The sequence below is a fragment of the Crocuta crocuta genome, unplaced genomic scaffold, assembly GCF_008692635.1.
Source record: "Crocuta crocuta isolate KB4526 unplaced genomic scaffold, BGI_CrCroc_1.0 scaffold28, whole genome shotgun sequence".
In the NCBI taxonomy this organism is placed as follows: Eukaryota; Metazoa; Chordata; class Mammalia; order Carnivora; family Hyaenidae; genus Crocuta; species Crocuta crocuta.
In genome coordinates this window covers 10579964-10599204 of record NW_027533256.1, presented here as the reverse complement: position 1 = coordinate 10599204, position 19241 = coordinate 10579964, and the positions used below count along the sequence as shown (strand labels likewise).

Genomic DNA, 19241 nt, shown 5'->3' with positions numbered 1-19241 from the left:
TTATACTCTCTAGCTCCATCTATGTTGTTGCAAATGCAAGATTTCATTCTTTTAAGGGCTGAATACCATTTGTGTGTGGACGTGCATGTGTGGATGTGCGTGTGTGGACCCATTCATCTACCGATGGACACAGGCTGATACCATAATTTGCCTGTTGTAAATAATACTGCTATAAACATACGGGTGCACATACCTTTGAATATCTATTTTTTATTCCTTGACTAAATACCCAGTAATGTAATTACTGGATTGTTAGGTAGTTCTATTTTTAATTTTTTGAGGAACCTCAAAACAGTCTTCTACAGTGGCTGCAGCAGTTTGCATTCCCACCAACAGTGCAAGAGGGTTCCTTTTGCTCCACATCTTAACCAACACCTATTATTTCTTGTTTTAATTTTAGCCAGTCTAACAGGTGTGAGGTGGTATCTCACTGTAGTTTTAATTTGTATTTCCCTGATGATGAGTGATGTTGAGCATCTTTTCATGTGTCTGTTGGCAACTGTATGTCTGGAGAAATATCTGTTCATATCTTCTGCCTATTTTTAACTGGATCCATTTGGTTTTGGGGTGTTGAGTTGTAGAAGGTTTTTTAAAATTTTTTTAGTATTTATTTATTTTTGAGAGAGATAGAGACAGAGAGACAGAGAGAGACAGAGTGTGAGCTGGGGAGGGACAGAGAGGGAGACACACAATGTGAAGCAGGCTCCTGGCTCTGAGATGTCAGCACAGAGCCCAGTGTGGAGCTCTAGCCCATAAACTGCGAAATCTCAACCTAAGCTGAAGTCAGAGCTTAACTGAGCCATCCAGGCACCCAAATTTTTTTAAGTTTATCTATTTATTTTGAGACAGAGACAGAGGGCGGGGGCGGTGCAGAGAGAAAGGAGAGAGAGAATCTCAAGCAGGCTCCGCTCTGTCAGCACAGGGCCGATGCAGGGCTTGAACTCACAAACCATGAGATCATGACCTGAGCTGAAACCAAGAGTCAGATGCTTAACCAACTGAGTCACCCATGTGCCCCTGTAAGTTTTTTTAATATGTTTTGGAGATACACACACACACTCTTTATTGGATATGTTATTGCAAACATCTTTTCCCATTCAGTAGGTTTCCTTTTAGTTTTGTTGACTATACTCTGTACAGAAGTTCTTTATTTTGGGGCATCTTGGTGACTTAGTCCGTTGAGCATCAACTTCAGCTCAGGTCAGGATCTCATAGTTTGTGAGTTTGAGCCCCACACCAGGCTCCCTGCTGTCAGCACAGAGTCTGCTTTAGATCTTCTCTCCCCCTTTTCCTCCTCCACTCTCTCTCTCTCTCAAAAAGAAACATTTAAAAAAAAAAAAAGAAACTCTTTATTTTGATGTAGTCCCAACAGTTTATTTTTTATTTTATTTCCTTTGCCTCAGGAGACATACCTAAAAATGTTGCTACAACCAACGTCAGAGAAATTACTGCCCGTGCTCTCTTCTAGGATTTTTATTCTTACCCAATACTCTTGTAAAAATGAGAAAAAAAAAAAATAAGAAAGTCAGGTAGGAATGGGTCAATATTAAAAGAAAGGAGCATAGAAGGCAAGATCAAAAGAGAGAGATCTAAAAAGACAGGGGATACATAACTTGGTGTGAATAATGAAAAGGTAAAACAGAATCAAACGATAAAGATCAAGCAGTATGGAGTACCGAGCCAACACATCTTAAGATTCAGGATTTACACTTAAAATCTGGGCATCAGGAGGCGCCTGGATGGCTCAGTTGGTTGGACGCCTGACTTCAGCTCAGGTCATGACCTCACGGTTTGTGAGTTTTAGCCCCGAGTCAGACTCTGTGCTGATAGCTTAGAGCCTAGAGCCTGCTTCAGGTTCTGTGTGTGTGTGTCTCTCTCTCTCTGCTCCTCCTTCACTTTTGGTCTGTCTCTCTCTCCTTTTCAAAAATGAACAAACATTAAAAAACATTTTTTTTTAAATCTAGGGGTCAGAACTATTCACAAGAGACATGATCCAAGGATTCAGAAGGAAAACACTAATATATGGAGTTGTAATACTGAGCATCTATAAAACAGCTAATATGTAATTACACTCACTTGTAATCATTCAAGCAATAATCATCTTCAAGTTCCATGTTATTCCAAATTAAGTGCTGGTGACAGATGGGAATACCTTAGAGGAAGGTTATTAAAATATAGTTAAAAATTCAATAGAATCTTTTAAAAAGTATGATACAAAGCTATTTTATTAAAGAACTACTACTAATAATAAATCAAACACTTCTAGACTGAATGCTAGGTGCTTAGCTAAAATCGAGAGAATGGCTAAAAGTAGATAGAGTCCAATCCACTCACTTTAGAACAGTATGTTTTAATAACTCTCTATCCTTGAGTCAAAGTATAACATTAGGGAGCCCATTAAAAAATAAGTATCATTAAATTAGCCCTGAAGAGTTTAAGATTTAAGGCCTAGGGGCACCTGGGTAGCTCAGTCGGTTTAGCATCCAACTCTTGATTTCAGCTCAGGTCATGATATCATGGTTGTGAGATTGAGCTCTGCATTGGGAGCATGTGGAGTCTGCTTAAGATTCTCTCTCTCCCTCTCCTTCTGCTGCCCCTCCCCTACTCGTACTCTCTCTCAAAAAAAAAAAAGAAGAAGAAGAAGAAGAAAATAGTTGTTAATGTTCCAAAGTACAGCCTTCATTCATTTATGTGCAGTTTGTTCAAAGTATATTATGGGGGCGTGAAATGGCGAAAGGGGTTAAAATGTACAAACTCTCATCTATAAAATGTTTAGGTTATAAAACATATAAAATAATGTATAACATAGGGACTCTAGTTAATATATTGTATTGTATACCTAAAAGTTGCTAAGAGAGTAAACCTTAGAAGTTTTCATCACAAGAAAAAACTTTTCTTGTAACTAAGTATGGTGATGGATGTTAACAAGACTCATTACAGTGATCACTTTGCAATACAAATATTGAATCACTATGTTGTTTACCTGAAAATAGTATGTCAATTGTATCTATGTTTAAAAATACAAAACATTTAATTTAGCTTACTAAATTAAACTAATTTAGTTTAGTTTATGTTTGTTAATGGTATGAAGTACAATCTTCATTTAGTTATGGGTGAGGGTGAGTCATATTCCTAATGTGTTCCCAGAGTAACATTATTTAGTGATTAACATGGCATCTTCCATATGTCTTCTAAATGGAAAAGTCAATGATATTGAAAAAGGGCAGAAAATATAATTTCCAATAAACATTAATACATTAGAAAATTCCTTCCACTTCAGTGTTTATATGTGATTGTATATTAACATGTTCTTTTGTAGACCCTGAACACTAATTACAGAATAATTCAACATTGAAAAAAAAAAGTATGCTGTAGACAATCTTGAATGCTAAAAATTATAGTCTACAAGAGAGCTTATTTGCATTTCTGTTATGCTAAAGAAATATTAAAGAAGATTCCATACTCTAGCATAATTAACCATTTTTGTTTTTTGCAAAGTACAAATTTAAACATCCAATGATTATCTGTACCATTCTAGCCAGAGAGTATTATCTACTCAATAGAACATTTAGTAGGTATTGATGAAAATCATTTTTTAATACCTCATATACTGTCTTCTCAAATTACTTTTTCTTATGATACTAAAACTTGACTAAAATAATAACAGTGGTATGTATGCTATACTTATTATAAGCTAAGCATTATTAAAAGTGCTTGACCTATATTACCATAATGTAACTCCAACCACTATCTTGTGAAGTGGCATCGATATTATGTTCATTTCACAGATTATAAAACTGAAGTATTGAGAAACTGACACACAGAGTAGGTGGATTAGAGATGGGAAGCCCCTTGAAGGCCAACTCCAGAAACTGTACTCTTATCCTTTATACTAATCAGTTTCTAAAAAATCAACTTTCATAAGGCAAAAGTCGCTGTCTGGTGATATTTCAGTAGTGTTGCCTATTAGAAGGCCTGGTATCTATATCTATTAAATGTTTACCAAATGTTCTAAAAGATCCTTATGGAATACAGTCCACAGAAGGGGGGGACCCTTCAGGAGAAGGATATAAATATATTTCTCAAATGAAAGTTTACTTCTTTTTCTTCCACCTAAAAATGAATGTCAGTTAAGGAAAGACTTATAAACTAGAAATTATTTCACACTATAAGTATTTTAATGTTTTAAACAAATTGGAAATTTGCCTAGGTCTACTTTTCAATCAAAACCATAGGAATTCTACAGCATAACTAGATGAAGCAATTTGGCCAGGTACTACACTGTTTACATTCAACACATATCACATGGTATTATTTTCTAATGGGAACTTTAGAACTGATTAAAGACAACGTGATAACACTGCTTAGGCACAACTCCTACAAACACTTTAAATGAACTGAGCCAAGATTTATCAGGCTAAAACAAATAAAAGGATGGCAGGCAGGCAAGACAGTGTGAAAGAAGCATCCAAAACTGAGTTGTGATCCTAATGGCTACTTGAGTTGCTAGATGACTTTGAGGAGAATATCAACCTCTGTGAGCCTCAGTGTCCTCTCTTGCACATTAAAAAACACTAGGATTCTTGGCGCGCCTGGGTGGCTCTGTTGGTTAAGTAGCTGGCTCTTGATTTTGGCTCAGGTCATGATCTCATGGTTTGTTGAGTTCGAGCCCTGTACTGGCCTCCACACTGACAATGCAGAGTCTGCTTGGGATCCTCTCTCTCTCCCTCTCTCTGCCCCTCCCTGCATGTGTTCTCACTCTCTCTCTCTCAAAATAAATAAACTTTAAAAAAAAAATTAAAAAAGTAAAAAAAACCCACTAGGGTTCTTTCTAACACACACACATTAAAAATCTCAAATATACAGAGCGAACCAACTTTGCTTTAAGATAGTGCTGCCAGGGCGCCTGAGTGGCTCAGCTGGTTGAGCATCTAACTTCGGCCCATGTCATGACCTCATGGTTCGTGGGTTTGAGCCCCACGTTGGACTCTGTGCTGAATGCTTGCTTAGAGCCTGGAGCCTGTTTCAGATTCTGTGTCTCATTCTCTCTCTGCCCCTCCCCCGCTCATGCTCGTACTCTGTCTCCCAAAAATAAATAAATGTAAAAAAAATTTTTTTAATAAATAAAAAAATAAGATAGTGATGCCAGATTTAATAAATAAAAACCTGGCAACCCTATTTAAGGTTTGCCTTTAAACTTCAACTCTTCAAACCTCAACTCTTATTTCTTATACAACTAAATCCAGAATTACTATAAAACATGTATTCCTAAAAAAAAGATTACATATATAAAAATTTTCTACTCATTGTTCTAAAACATTTTACAAATTAAAATATGTTTATTATACAAATAATAGTCATTTGTGAAGAGTAGACAGCACAGAAATACATAAAAGAAAATAAAAACTACATGTAATCCTAAACCCAGTAGAATCTATTCTTAACATTTTGGGTATATTTCCTTTAAAAAAATTTTTTTTTACTAGAAATGGAACAAATTTTGTGAGCTGTATCATAAACTGCTTTTTTCACTTATTATGTGCATTTTTCACATCAATAAATAAAAACATACATTATGTTTAATGACTGAAGGGTACTCCAATATTTTTCTGTTATAACTTATTTACCCAGGCCCCTAATAAGAGATATTTCCACCTATCCAACTGTTCACTATTATAAATAAACCTGTGAGAAGGGATATATGAGTGTGAGCATATCTGCAAATGTGTGTATATGCCTGTGTATTGATCTGCTTGGGTTGTTCTAACAAAATACCACAGATTGGGTGGCTTAAACAACAGAAATTTACTTCTCATGGTTATGGAGGTTGGGAAGCCAAGATCAAGGTTCTGGCAAAGTAGGTTTCATTTTAAGATCTCTTCTCTTGGCTTCCTGTGTACTCATATAACTTCTTTGTGAGTGTGCACAACCAGAAAGGGAGCTCACTTGTGTCTCTTCTTATAAGGGCACTATTCCCATCACAGGGTACTCCCATGACCTCATCTAATCCCTAATGAGTCAAACATGTTTCTTTAGTCGTGTTATTTTTTATTTTTTATTTTTTTAGAATTTTCATGCAGATACTATGTGGTTGAGAACATAGTCATATCTGTATTTGGAAAACAAACTAGAATCAATAGGACTTATGGATAATTAAAGACACTAGTGGACCCTAGCTCCTATCTCCCAATATTTTCTCCCAAAACAATACAGAACAAGAAAGGAAATGATTCTACAAAAGCCATGCCCTTTGCTCTCCTATCTTGAAGATAGAAAATGTCCAAATTTCAAAATAAATGGGAATCAAAGGGGGCAATCACCCAATCCTAATGAGTGAAGTGTCATGCTCCTGCCCCTGCAGGGCTGACTGAGAAAAATTTTATAGAAGACATAGATGGAAACTAGTGACAGTACATTAAGACCAGTATAAATCACAATGAGGAAGAAGAAACCATTCTAAGACTGAAAAGTCTACAAAAAGAACTCGGGTAGATCAGAACACTGACTATAAGGATGGGACTTTAGAGCCAAGCAATTTGAAGAAGCTTCTGTGAGAGGCAAGAAAAACAAGAGTAAGAGTGTCTTTCAGTAATTCAGTGGTAAGGGGCAGACAAGAGGGTGGGGAAGGAGCAAGTGGTAAAAACTTAAGAGTCCTGCAAGACAAAAAAGAACCACAAAACTGGAAAACTCTTAACTCCCTCCAACTCACATCAGCACAGAACATAAAACATCTACTAAAATATCTGGACATTGCTGTACTGACAGAAGAGAGCACCATTAAACAGTATCTATGAAACACTCCATACCACAAAATCCAACAAGAGAAAAACTAATAAATCCAGAGTTAATGATAATAATAATTAAGTTATATAATAATCAGAATTTTTAATTTTATCACTAAGTTGTACAACACACAAATATAGTATGCATTATGTAAATATATAATATACTTATACATTAAATAAACATATAATTTTAATTTCTAATTTTATTCCAAACCTATCAACAAAAGTAAATTTTACCCAGAAAAATAACTACAAAGGAGAAGAAAACTCACCTACAACAGAGTTAAACAGACTTAAGCATTTGAAGATATGAAAGAGCATTTTGAATCAGAACTTCAAAAATTAAGAACAGGGGGCACCTGGGTGGCTCAGTCAGGTAAGCGTCCAACTTCAGCTCAGGTTATGATCTCATAGTTTGTGGGTCCGAGACCCGCATCAGGCTCTGTGCTGACAACTAGCTCAGAGCCTGGAGCCTGTTTCAGATTCTGTAGCTCCCTCTCTCTCTGACCATCCCCTGCTCATGCTGTCTCTCTCTCTCTCTCAGAAAAAAAAAAAATTAAAATTAAAAAAATATATTAAATTAAAAGTATTAAGAACAGAAAATGTCTAAAACAAAAAACAAAAAAAAAAAGGATGAAACTGAAAAAAAGCAGACTAGATTCAGAAATGGAGGAAAAGGACAAAATCACCTCAAAATCACCAGAAAGATTAAATTACAAGATACCAAGAGATAATAGACTTAAATACATATTTAGTAAAGGACAAGACAAAAAAAACAACCAAGAGGGTGAGAAGGACAAAAAGAAGGAAGAAGGGTCAGAGAGAAAGTAGTGGAAATGGAAGACAGGCCAAAAAGGAATAATATTCATATTATCAAAATCCAAAAAAAAAGAAAAAACAATGGAACAGAACTAATACTGAGAACAATAATCCTAAAAAGCTTCCAGAAACAGAAAAAAATCTGAATCTACAAACGGAAAGGACCCAACAGTTATCTGGGATTATTAACCCAGAATTATTAAGCCCAAGACTTAACTATCCTAGTAATAAAACTATTCAATTTCAATAATAAAGAAAAAATCCTCAAGAGTTACATGAAAAAAAATCAAACAACTTATATAGACTGGACCCAACAACAACAAAAATAATCTGACTTTAAAATGAGCAAACCGGGGCGCCTGGGTGGCTTAGTCGGTTAAGCGTCCGACTTTCGCTTAGGTCATGATCTCGCGGTTCGTGGGTTCGAGCCCCGCGTCGGGCTCTGTGCTGACTGCCAGCTCGGAGCCTGGAGCCTATTTCGGAATCTGTATCTCCCTCTCTCTCTGACCCTCCCCTGCTCACGCTGTCTCTCTCTCTCTCTCTCTCTCTCTCTCTCCTAGAAATAAAAATATTTAAAAAAAAACAAAATAAATAAAATGAGCAAAGGACTTGAATAGACATTTCTCTAAAAAATACATAGGGATAAGGACAATAAGCACATGAAAAGATGGTCAACATCACTAATCATCAGGGAACTGCAAATCAAAACCAGAGTATGACATGACACCCCTTAAGATGTCCAAAAAATAAATAAATAAAACAAAATAGCATGTTGGCAAGGATGTGGAGAAATCTGCACTAGAGCCTTGTGCACTACTGGTGGGAACATAAAATTGTGCAGCTGTGATAGAAAACAGTATGGAGGATCCTCAAAACATTAAGAACAGAATTACCATATGATCCATTAATTCCACTTCTGGGTATATATTCAAAAGATATCAGGATCTGGAAGAGATAATGCACATTCATGTTCAATGCAGCATTATTCATAATAACCAAGAAATGGAAGCAACCTAAATGTTTACCAACAGATGAAGAGATGAAGAAAATGTGGTATAAACTTACAATGGAATATTACTGAGCCTTAAAAAAGAAGGAAATCCTGAAGACTTCTGTAAAGATGACTGGCTGGTTAGGAAAATCCTAAATTCACCTTGCTCCACAGACACACCTAGATAACCACCACATCAGTGCAACCAACCCAGAGAACAATCTCAAGACTGGCAGAACAGACTTCAGTTACTGGAAGAGAGGAAGCCATATCAAAAAACATAGGAAAAGCAAAGACGTAGTGGAGTACCAAACTCCTGAGGAGACGATAAAGGGGAAGGACACCACAAGCACAGAGAAGGAAGAGAAGCAGACTCCATACCAGGTACCCCAGGCACAGTAATCTACACTAAGAAGACAAATTTCTATAACATTTGGCTTTGAAAGACAGTGGGGCTTAACTTCGTGAGTTGTTGTTGTTTTTTTTTTTACAACCACTGGGGCTTAACACCAGGTACTTTAAAATTTCAGCAGGCTCAGCTCTGGGAAAGCTGGAGGGGAATAAAAAAAACTGAATCCCCACCCTTAAAGAGACAGTGTAACATGAAATCTCAGAGATGCAATATAAAAAGAGTTTGAAAAGTGCCTGGGGTGGGGTGCCTGGATGGCTCAAGTCAGTTCCAACTTCGGCTCAGGTCATGATCTTGTGGTTCATGGGTCCAAGCCCCACATAGGGCTCCATGCTAACAGCTCTGAGTCTGGAGCCTGCCTTGGATTCTATGTCTCCCTCTCTTTCTGCCCCTCTCCTGCTAGCTAGCTAGCTCTCATGTGCACTCTCTCTATCTCAGAAATAAACAAACATTAAAATTATTTTTAGTGCCTGGAGTATACATGGAGGAGATTTATTTATTAATCCCAGACCACATGCTAGAGGAGCAGGGATCTTTAGGATAAGAACAAAAGAATTGGCTAGGACCATTTCTCTTCCCCTTCCTTGGCCTACATAGCCAGATATGTGCGGGAACCAGTGGCAACACTATCCATCTAACTTGCTAATATTATGCAAGTTTCCTGTGGATCCACCTCATCCAACCTACCCCACTAGGCAAGAGTCCCTCCAAAGGCACTCCTGTTGTGTCTCATCCTGCAAGCAGCCCTGCCAGGGACTGGCATAAATCCAAAGTGACTCTTGCCCTGGGGAGAAGGAAAGATAGCCAACTGAACATACCTGCAGCCCCAGCAGCTGAACCTTATGACTGGCAGTGCAGAGTGCCTTGCTGATCAGTGCATCTACAGCTCCAGGAGATAACATGGAGACAGGTATCTGATCTGACTGGCGGTGCTGCCTACCAACAAAAAGGCTCTCGGGGGCAGCACAGGGAGAAAGCACTGCAGTTTGGAGGTACTACAGCCCCAACAGATAGACAGAGATAAGACATCAAGTTTGTCTGCAGGCCCCACTCACCAACAAAAGCTTCTGGAGACAACACAGGAAGGGTCTCATCCCTGCCCAGCAGTGCTACTGCAGCCACAGTAAAGGGGCAGGCATCTGGTCTGACTGCTGACACTACCCAACTACAAGCTAATGGTGGCCCCATTCTGGTCCCTGAATAGCAAAGGGACCAAACTCTGTCCACAAAGGGGAAAATGGGCCATTGTAGCTAACTGGACTGAGTGAGCCTCAGCTACAACAGGAGGGCACAGGCAACCCACACAGATGATATCCCTGCAGCATCTGCTCTGGTGATCACGGGACACTGTGCTATAGGGCACTATAGGACTTCTTCACAGGACTACTACTTTCAAGATCAGGAGACGTAACCAACTCTCAACAAACACAGAGAATTGGACAAATGAGGAAACAGGAGAACATGTGCCAAATGAAAGGACAGGACAGCCATAGCAAGAGAGCTCCATGAAACAGAGATAAGCAATATGCCTGATAGGGAATTCAATTTAATTGCCATGAAGACACTTACTGGACTTGAGAAAAAAATGGAGGATCTTAGTGAGACCTTGAACAAAGAGATAAAAAAATATAAAAAGAACCAATCAAAGATGAAAAACTCCGTAACTGATACTAAAAATACAATAGAGGAATCAATAGTAGATTAGAGGAGGCAGAGGAACAGATCAACAAGCTGGAAGGCAGTGTAATAGAAAGCAACCAAGCTGAATAGTAGGGGAAAAAAGAATAATAAAAAATGAGAATAGGTTAAGAAAACTCAGTGACATCATTAAGTGTAATAATAGTAACATTCATGTTATAGGGATCCCATAAGGAGAAAAGAGAGAAAAGAGGGCAGAAATCTGTCTGAAAAAATAGGTGAAAAGTTCCCTAATCTGGAGTAGAAATAGACCTCCAAATCAAGGAGACACAGAGAGCTCCCCCAAAAATCAACCCAAGGTGGTCCACACCAAGACACATAGTTACTAAAATGGCAATTACTGATAAAGGAAGGAATTTAAAGGCAAAAAGAAAAAACAGTTACATACAAGGGAACCCCCACAAAGCTATCAGCTGATTTTTCAGCAGAAACTGCAAGCCATGGCATAGTCAAAGTGCTGAAGGGAGAAAACCTACAATCAACAACACCCTACCTAGCAAGGCTATCATTAAGAACAGGAGAGAGAAAGAGTTTTCTAGACAAAGTTAAAGGAGTTCATCACCACTAAATCACCTTTGCAAAAAACAGAGATATATTCTTTGAGTGGAAAGAAAAGGACATAATTCGGAATGAGAAAATTATGACAGGAAAAAATTTCACAGGTAAATACAACCATAATAACAGTAGGGGATTAATCAGTTATAAAACCAGTAAGGTGGTAAAAGCGCAAAACAAGTAGAATCAATTATATATGGAAGTCAAGGGATTCACAAAATAAAAGGATGTAAAGTATGGAATCATATACATAAACGGAGGGGGACTAAAAGTTTAGTACTTTTAAAATTGGTTCAAACTTGGGGCGCCTGGGTGGCTTAGTCGGTTAAGTGTCCGACTTTCACTTAGGTCATGATCTCGCGGTTCGTGGGTTCGAGCCCCACGTCGGGCTCTGTGCTGACTGCCAGCTCTGAGCCTGGAGCCTGTTTCAGAGTCTGTGTCTCCCTCTCTGTCTGACCCTCCCCTGCTCACGCTCTCTCTCTCTCTCTCTCTCTCCTAGAAATAAATAAAAATATTAAAATAAAATAAAATTGGCTCAAACTTAAGTGACCATCAACTTAATATAGACTACTATATGTGTAAGATGTTATATATGGGCCTAATGGTAACCACAATCAAAAACCTGCAATATAAATGCAAACAATAAAGAGAAAGAAATCTAAGCACATCACTATAGAAAGCCATGGAACTACAGAGAGCAAGAAAAGAAAGGTATGGGGGTACCTGGATGACTAAGTCCATTAAGCGTCTGACTCTTGGCTTTTGGTCAGATCATGATCTCATAGTTTGTGAGTTTGAGCCCTGCATCAGGCTCTTCACTGACAGTGCAGAGCCTGCTTAGTATTCTGTCTCTCCCTCTCTGTCCCTCCCCAACTTGTGCTCTCTATCTGTCTCAAAATAAACAAACTTAAAAAAAAAAAAAAGACATAAGGTGATTAAATGAATAACAAAGCAACATCCATCTATGTGCTGTCAACTAGAGACTAAAGACACATGCAGATTGAAAGTGAAGAGATGGAAAAATATTTATCATGGAAACAGAAGTGAAAAGAAAGCCAGGTAGCAATGCTTATATCAACCAAAATAAACTTTATTTTAAAGACTGTAACAATAGACAAAGAAGGGCACTACGTAATGATAAAAAGAGAAACTAAGAGGATATAACAGTTGTAAATAATTATGCACCCAATATGAATGCACCTAAATACATACAGCAACTACTAACAGACATAAAGGAAGAAATTGACAATAATACAATAACAGTAGGGGACTTTAACACCCCTCTCACATCAATGGATAGAGCATCCAGACAGAAAAACAGTAAGTAAACAGTGGCTTTGAATGACACATTGGGCCAGAAAGACTAAATAAATATATTCAGAACATTCCATCCAAAACCAGCAGAATCAACATTCTTTTAAGCATACATGGAACATTCCCCAGGTCACCTTATAGGCCACAAAATAAGTCTCAATAAATTTAAAAAATCTGAAATCATATCATGCATCTTTTCCAAGCATAACAGGATGAAACTAGGAATCAACCACAAGAAAAAAATCTGGAGGGGCACCTGGGTGGCTCAATTGGTTAAGTGCCCGACTTCACCTCAGGTCATGATCTTGTGGTTCGCAGGTTCAAGCCCTGCAACGGGCTATGTGTTGACAGCTCAGAGCCTGGAGCCTGCTTCAGATTCTGTCTCCCTCTCTCTCTGCCTCTCCCCTGATTGCTCGTTCACTCTCTCGCTCTCTCTCAAAATTAAATAAACATTAAAAAAAAGTTTTAATGGGCACCTAGGTGGCTTAGTTGGTTAAGTATCCAACTTCAGTTTAGGTCATGATCTCACAGTTTGTGAGTTTGAGCCCTGCAACAGACTGTGCTGACAGCTCAGAGCCTAGAGCCTGCTTCAGATTCTGTGTCTTCCTCTCTTTGCCCTCCCCCACTCACACTCTGCCTCTCTCTCTCAAAAATAAATAAACATTAAAAAAATTTTTTTTAATCTGAAAAGACCACAAATACATGGAGGGTAAGTAATATGCTACTAAACATGAATGGGTCAACCAAGAAATCAAAGAGAAAATTTAAAAAAAAAAGATAGATCAATGAAATCAAGAGCTCTTTCTTTGAAAAGATCAACAAAAGAGAGAACTCAAATAAGTAAAACCAGAAAAGGAGGAGGAAAAATAACAACCCACACCCAAGAAATACAAAAGATTATAAGAGATTATGAAAAATTATATGCCAACAAATTGGACAACCTACAAAAATGGATAAATTCCTAGAAATACATAACCTTCCAAAACTAAATCAGGAAGAAACAGAAAATCTGAACAGACTAGCAATGAAATTGAATCAGTAATTAAAAACCTCCCTACAGGGGCACCTGGGTGGTTCAGTCAGTTAAGCGTCCAACTTCAGCTCTGGTCATGATCTCACAGTTTGTGAGTTTGGGCCCCACATGGGGCTCACTGCATTCAGCACAGAGCCTGCTTTGGATCCTCTGTCACCGCCCATCCCCACCCCCGACCTTTCCCCACTGGTTCTCTCTCTCCCTCTCTCTCTCAAAACAAATAAACTTAAAAAAATGTTTTAATTAAAAAACTGATAACTCCCAACAACAAAAGTCCAGGACCAGATCACTTCACAGGTGAATTCTGCTAAACATTTAAAACAGAGTTAATACCTACTCTTCTCAAACTATTCCCCCAAAAAACAGAAAAGAACAGCTTCCAAATACATTCTACAAGGTCAGCATTACACTGATACCAACACCAGATAAAGATTCTATGAAAAAAGAAAACTACAGGCCAGTATCTCTACATCTACATCTACACAGATGCAAAAATCCTCAATAAAACATTAGCAAACCAAATCCAACAATACTTTTTAAAAAATCATTCATCACAATCAAGTGGGATTTATTTCTGGGATGCACGGGTAGTTCAATATGCACAAATCAATCAAAATGATACACTACAATAACAAGAGAAAGGATAAAAACCACATGATTGTCTCGCTAGATCCAGTAAGAGCATATGACTAAGTACAAAAATCATTCATGATAAAAACTCTCAACAAAGTAAGTTTAAACATTTTTTTATTATTAAGTTTATTTATTTGAGAGAGAGAGAAAGAAAGAGCACCAGCAGGGGAAGGGAGAGAGAGTGGGAGAGTGGGAGAAAGGGAAAGATGGAGGTGGGTGAGAGAGAGAGAGAGAGAGAGAGAATCTCAAGCAGGCTCCATGAAGCCAGTGCAGAGCCCAATGCGGGGCTTGAACCCACAAACCATGAGACCATGACCCAAGCTGAAGTCAAGAGTCAGATGCTCAACTGAGTCACCCAGGCAGCCCTCCAGAAGGAACATACCTCAACATAATAAAGGCCATATATGAAAAACTCACAGCAAAGGCCATATTCAATCGTAAAAAACTTGAGTTTTTCCTCTAAGATCAGGAATAAGACAAGACGTCCACCCTCACCACTTTACTTCAACATAGCACTGGAAGTCACCCAGTGTCTTCATTAAAGGACTCAAGGGTAAAGAAAATTCCACTTATAACAACAATAAAGATTTAAAGGTTATTAAGTACTTAGAGTAAACTTAATAAGTAAAAACCTCTACAATGAAAATTTTAAAACATTCCTGAAAGACATAAAAGTAGACTTCAACTGCAGCTGAAGTACACAGATCAGATCTGTCCCTGCAACTCACTGTACGATTCTGGGTGAATGATAAATCCCTGTGTCTCATTTACCTCATCTGTAACATAATGATTAAAAAACAGATAAAATAGGGGTGCCTGGGTGGCTCAGTCAGGTAAGCATCTGATTCTTGGTTTCAGCTCAGGTCATGATTTCCCATTGGTGGGTTTGAGTCTGGCATCAGACTCAGTACTGACAGTGTGGAGCCTGCTTGGAATTCTCTCTCTCCCTCTCTCTGCACCTCCTCTGCTTGCTTGCTCTGTCTCACAAAATAAATAAATATTTAAAAAAAAACACAGATAAAATAGATCAATATTGTAAAGGATTTCAAACAGTGCCTGAAATATATATTTCATTTACATATATTTAAATATTGTATAAATGCCTGTAGAAAAAAAAAGTAGCCTTGAACAAAACAGAAAAAGAAGGCTGTTTTTAGATAGAATAACTCAACACTATAAAAATGTCATTTCTACCTAAGCGAATTTATAATTTTAATGGAATCACTCTAAAACTACCAATTTCTTTAAAAGCATGAGACAAGGCAACACTAAAATTAAAGAAAAAACAAACATGCAATAGCCAGAAAAAAAAAAAAAAAGAAAATCAATGAGTACTGGCTCTACCAGACATGAAAACATACTATAAAGTCTCTGCAATTAAGTGTGAACCTAGGAGGGCCTGAGTGGCTTAGTCAGTTGAGCATCCAACTCTTGGTTTCAGCTCAGGTCATGATCTCACAGTTTCATGAATTTAAGCCCTGCATTGGGCTCTGTACTGGCAGTGCAGAGCCTGTTTGAGATTCTTTCTATGCCTCTTTCCCTGCACCCCCAACAACTTGCCACTTGTGCAGTCTCTGTCTCTCTTAAAATAAATAAACTTAAAAAAACAAAACTGTGAACTTGACACACAGAAAGCCCAGAAACAGACCCAACTATAGATGAAAACGGTGTCATCCCAAATCACTGAGCCAAAAATGGACTTTTAAAATAAATAGTGCTGAAATAACTGGGTAGTTGTTTGGAAAAAGAAAATTAGATTCATATCAAATGCTATATATAAGAATAAACTAAAAAAAAAGGAATAAACTCCAAATGGATTAAAGATACAAATGTAAAAACTGGACTACATACATACTAAAAGAAAACAGAGACGGACTGCTCTTTAACTGCAGTGCAAAGAAATGTTTATTCTAATTATGACTCAAAATGCAGAGATAATAAAAGATTGATAAATTTTTTCACATACAAAATTTTTTAACTGCATGAAAAAGAAACCAGCATTAAAAAAGTCAAAAAGAACCCTGACAAATTAGAGAAGAATACGTGTAACATATACCAAAAACATAAAATTAATATCCCTAATATATAATGAACTTTTAACAACTGTGGGACAAGGACCAAAACCCAAAAGAAAAATGGGCAAAAGACATGAATTTTTATGGGCAATTTACCATAAAAGGTGTAAAAATAGCCCCAAACATATAAATAAAAGTTCCATTTCACTCATAGAGAAGAGCAAGTTAAAACAACACATCCAATTGGCAAAAATTTTAATATGACAACATTTTCTGTTGGCAAGGCTATTGTTAAGTAGACATTTTCACATGTTGCTGTGGGAATACAAACTGGTACAACTATTCTGGAGAGGAATTTTACAATACCTAACAAAACTACATATGCACTTACCTCTGGGCCCAGCAATCACAATTTTAGTAATCTACCCTGAAGATACACCTACAACATACAAAAATATATATGCACAAGGTTATCCGCTGTAGAGCCATTAAAAATAGGAAATTACTGGAAACCTAGATACCATTTAATAGAAAAGTGGTTGAAAAAACTATAGTATATTCACACAGTGGAGCACTATACAGATGTAAAGAAAAAAATACTATAAAAAAAAGTGAATGAGAAACACTTCTATGAACAGATTTGGAGTGATATCTGGCATAGATTACTAAGTATAAAAAGCAAAATACAAAAGATTGCCCATAGTATGTTACCATTCATATTAGAAAGAATATATTAAAATATACTTTTAAAAATGTTTTTTATTATTTTTTCTTGAGAGAGAGAGAGAGCACACAAGTGGGGAAGGGACAGAGAGAGAGGAAGACACAAAATCAGAACCAGGCTCCAGGCTCTGAGCTGTCAGCACAGAACCCGATGTGGGGCTCAAACCCACCAACCATGAGATCATGACCTGAGCCGAAGTGGAACATTTAACCAACTGACCCACACAGCGCCCCTGAAAATATACTTTTTAAAGTAAAAACAGAAACAATAAATCAGAAACTAATAAGACTGGTTATCCACAGTGGATGGGTAGGATGGGGTGGAAAGAATGTGTCAAAGTAAACAAACAGTGGAGATGGAGGGTAACAACACTTCTAAAATTTTTGTATCCCTCTGAGTCTTAGAAGCATGTCGATGACTCACATCAACTCACCCTCGTCTCAAATTAATAATTAAAATCATTCAGGATGTGCAGAAACATCAAAATAAAACAAAGAATAACAAATGAATACAACTATTACAAACAAAGATGTGGGAAGAAAAAACTAATCTCAGTAACTCTAGAAAACAGTATTTTGATCACACACCATAGGCTAAAGACAAAAAGAACTACATTCAAATTTACACTCTAGGTTGTAAGTTTGTTTATCACAGAGATATGGGTTAGTGACTCTAAACTACTCTGTGTATACAGCAAGTTTGAGCAAATAAGTAGATAGATAATGAATAATTTAAAGCAAATTTCTTACTGTGACAGTAAGAAGTTAAAGTGGAAAAGGAATCAGCTAGAATGAACACTGTGGTGATAAACTGGCATTGGGGGTATGTGTATGAATTCACGGTTTTTAACATATAAATTTGGATAAATTTGTGTGTATATGTGTGTAGTAAATATACATATTTCCTATCTCTGTCTGTTAAGATGGCCTAAAAGCAATGACACCCCAGTAGTAATAAGCACACGTAGCATTTTAACCTTGGTTCCTAAATACCATTCATATGAAAGTAACTTTGGAGAAATGGCTGATCCCAGGATTGAGACAGAGAAAATACAACATGAACCTGGGATATCTCATGGTGCCAGGCAAGGCAAGGATATGTTTATAAAATGATGGAGACATTTCAAAAGGGCATAAAAACTAATTTGGAGGTACTCCTGACAATCAAATTTGGAGCAATTTCAGCAAGAAAATTAACGACAGTAACAAGTTATAATCGACAGAATAAAAACAAATACCCAGGAGTCCATGCTGATATAGCTAATAGATTAGATAAACAGGTAACATTTCCTTACAGCAGAATGCCATAAATACAGAAAGAATAAGGGAAATAAGAAAAAATATCATTAGGCAAACCCTACACTAACAAGTCAGACTTGTGATTTTTGGTCCAGCATGTAATGAGCGTGGAAGTCACCACTCCATCCTAACAACAAATCCAAAGCTAAAGAAACTAAAAACTCAGTAACTCTTACTGAATCTCTCAAAGAAATAAGGCCACAGGGCAAACCACTATTCCCAAAACTGGAGAGACAGACAGATGAATATAGAAAATCATAACAATCAGAGCCAAAACCTCTAGCAAGAGCCAGTGATTAAGAAAACCTTAACTAGGGGCACCTGGGTGGCTCAGGCAGTTAAGCATCCAATTTCAGCTCAGGCCATGATCTTGTGGNGTAACATTTCCTTACAGCAGAATGCCATAAATACAGAAAGAATAAGGGAAATAAGAAAAAATATCATTAGGCAAACCCTACACTAACAAGTCAGACTTGTGATTTTTGGTCCAGCATGTAATGAGCGTGGAAGTCACCACTCCATCCTAACAACAAATCCAAAGCTAAAGAAACTAAAAACTCAGTAACTCTTACTGAATCTCTCAAAGAAATAAGGCCACAGGGCAAACCACTATTCCCAAAACTGGAGAGACAGACAGATGAATATAGAAAATCATAACAATCAGAGCCAAAACCTCTAGCAAGAGCCAGTGATTAAGAAAACCTTAACTAGGGGCACCTGGGTGGCTCAGGCAGTTAAGCATCCAATTTCAGCTCAGGCCATGAAAAACTCACGTTTTGTGAGTTCAAGCCCGGCATCAGGCTCTTTTGCTGACAGCTCAGAGCCTGGAACCTGCTTCAGATTCTGTGTCTCCCCCTCTCTCTGCCCCTCCCTAACTCATATTCTTTTTCAAAAATAAATATTTTTAGGGGCGCCTGGGTGGCTTAGTCGGTTAAGCATCCGACTTTCGCTTAGGTTGTGATCTCGC

General features: G+C 37.5%; 1 protein-coding gene across 1 annotated transcript in view; it reads right to left on the bottom strand.

Moving 5' to 3' along the window:
* Nucleotides 1-19241, bottom strand: part of ZFAND4 (zinc finger AN1-type containing 4) — a 74766-nt gene that overhangs the window by 31024 nt on the left and 24501 nt on the right. Inside the window, exon 3 of the mRNA XM_077746480.1 lies at nt 2077-2152. Within this exon, the coding sequence (XP_077602606.1) occupies nt 2077-2152 (76 nt within the window). The remainder of the gene's footprint in view (nt 1-2076; nt 2153-19241) is intronic.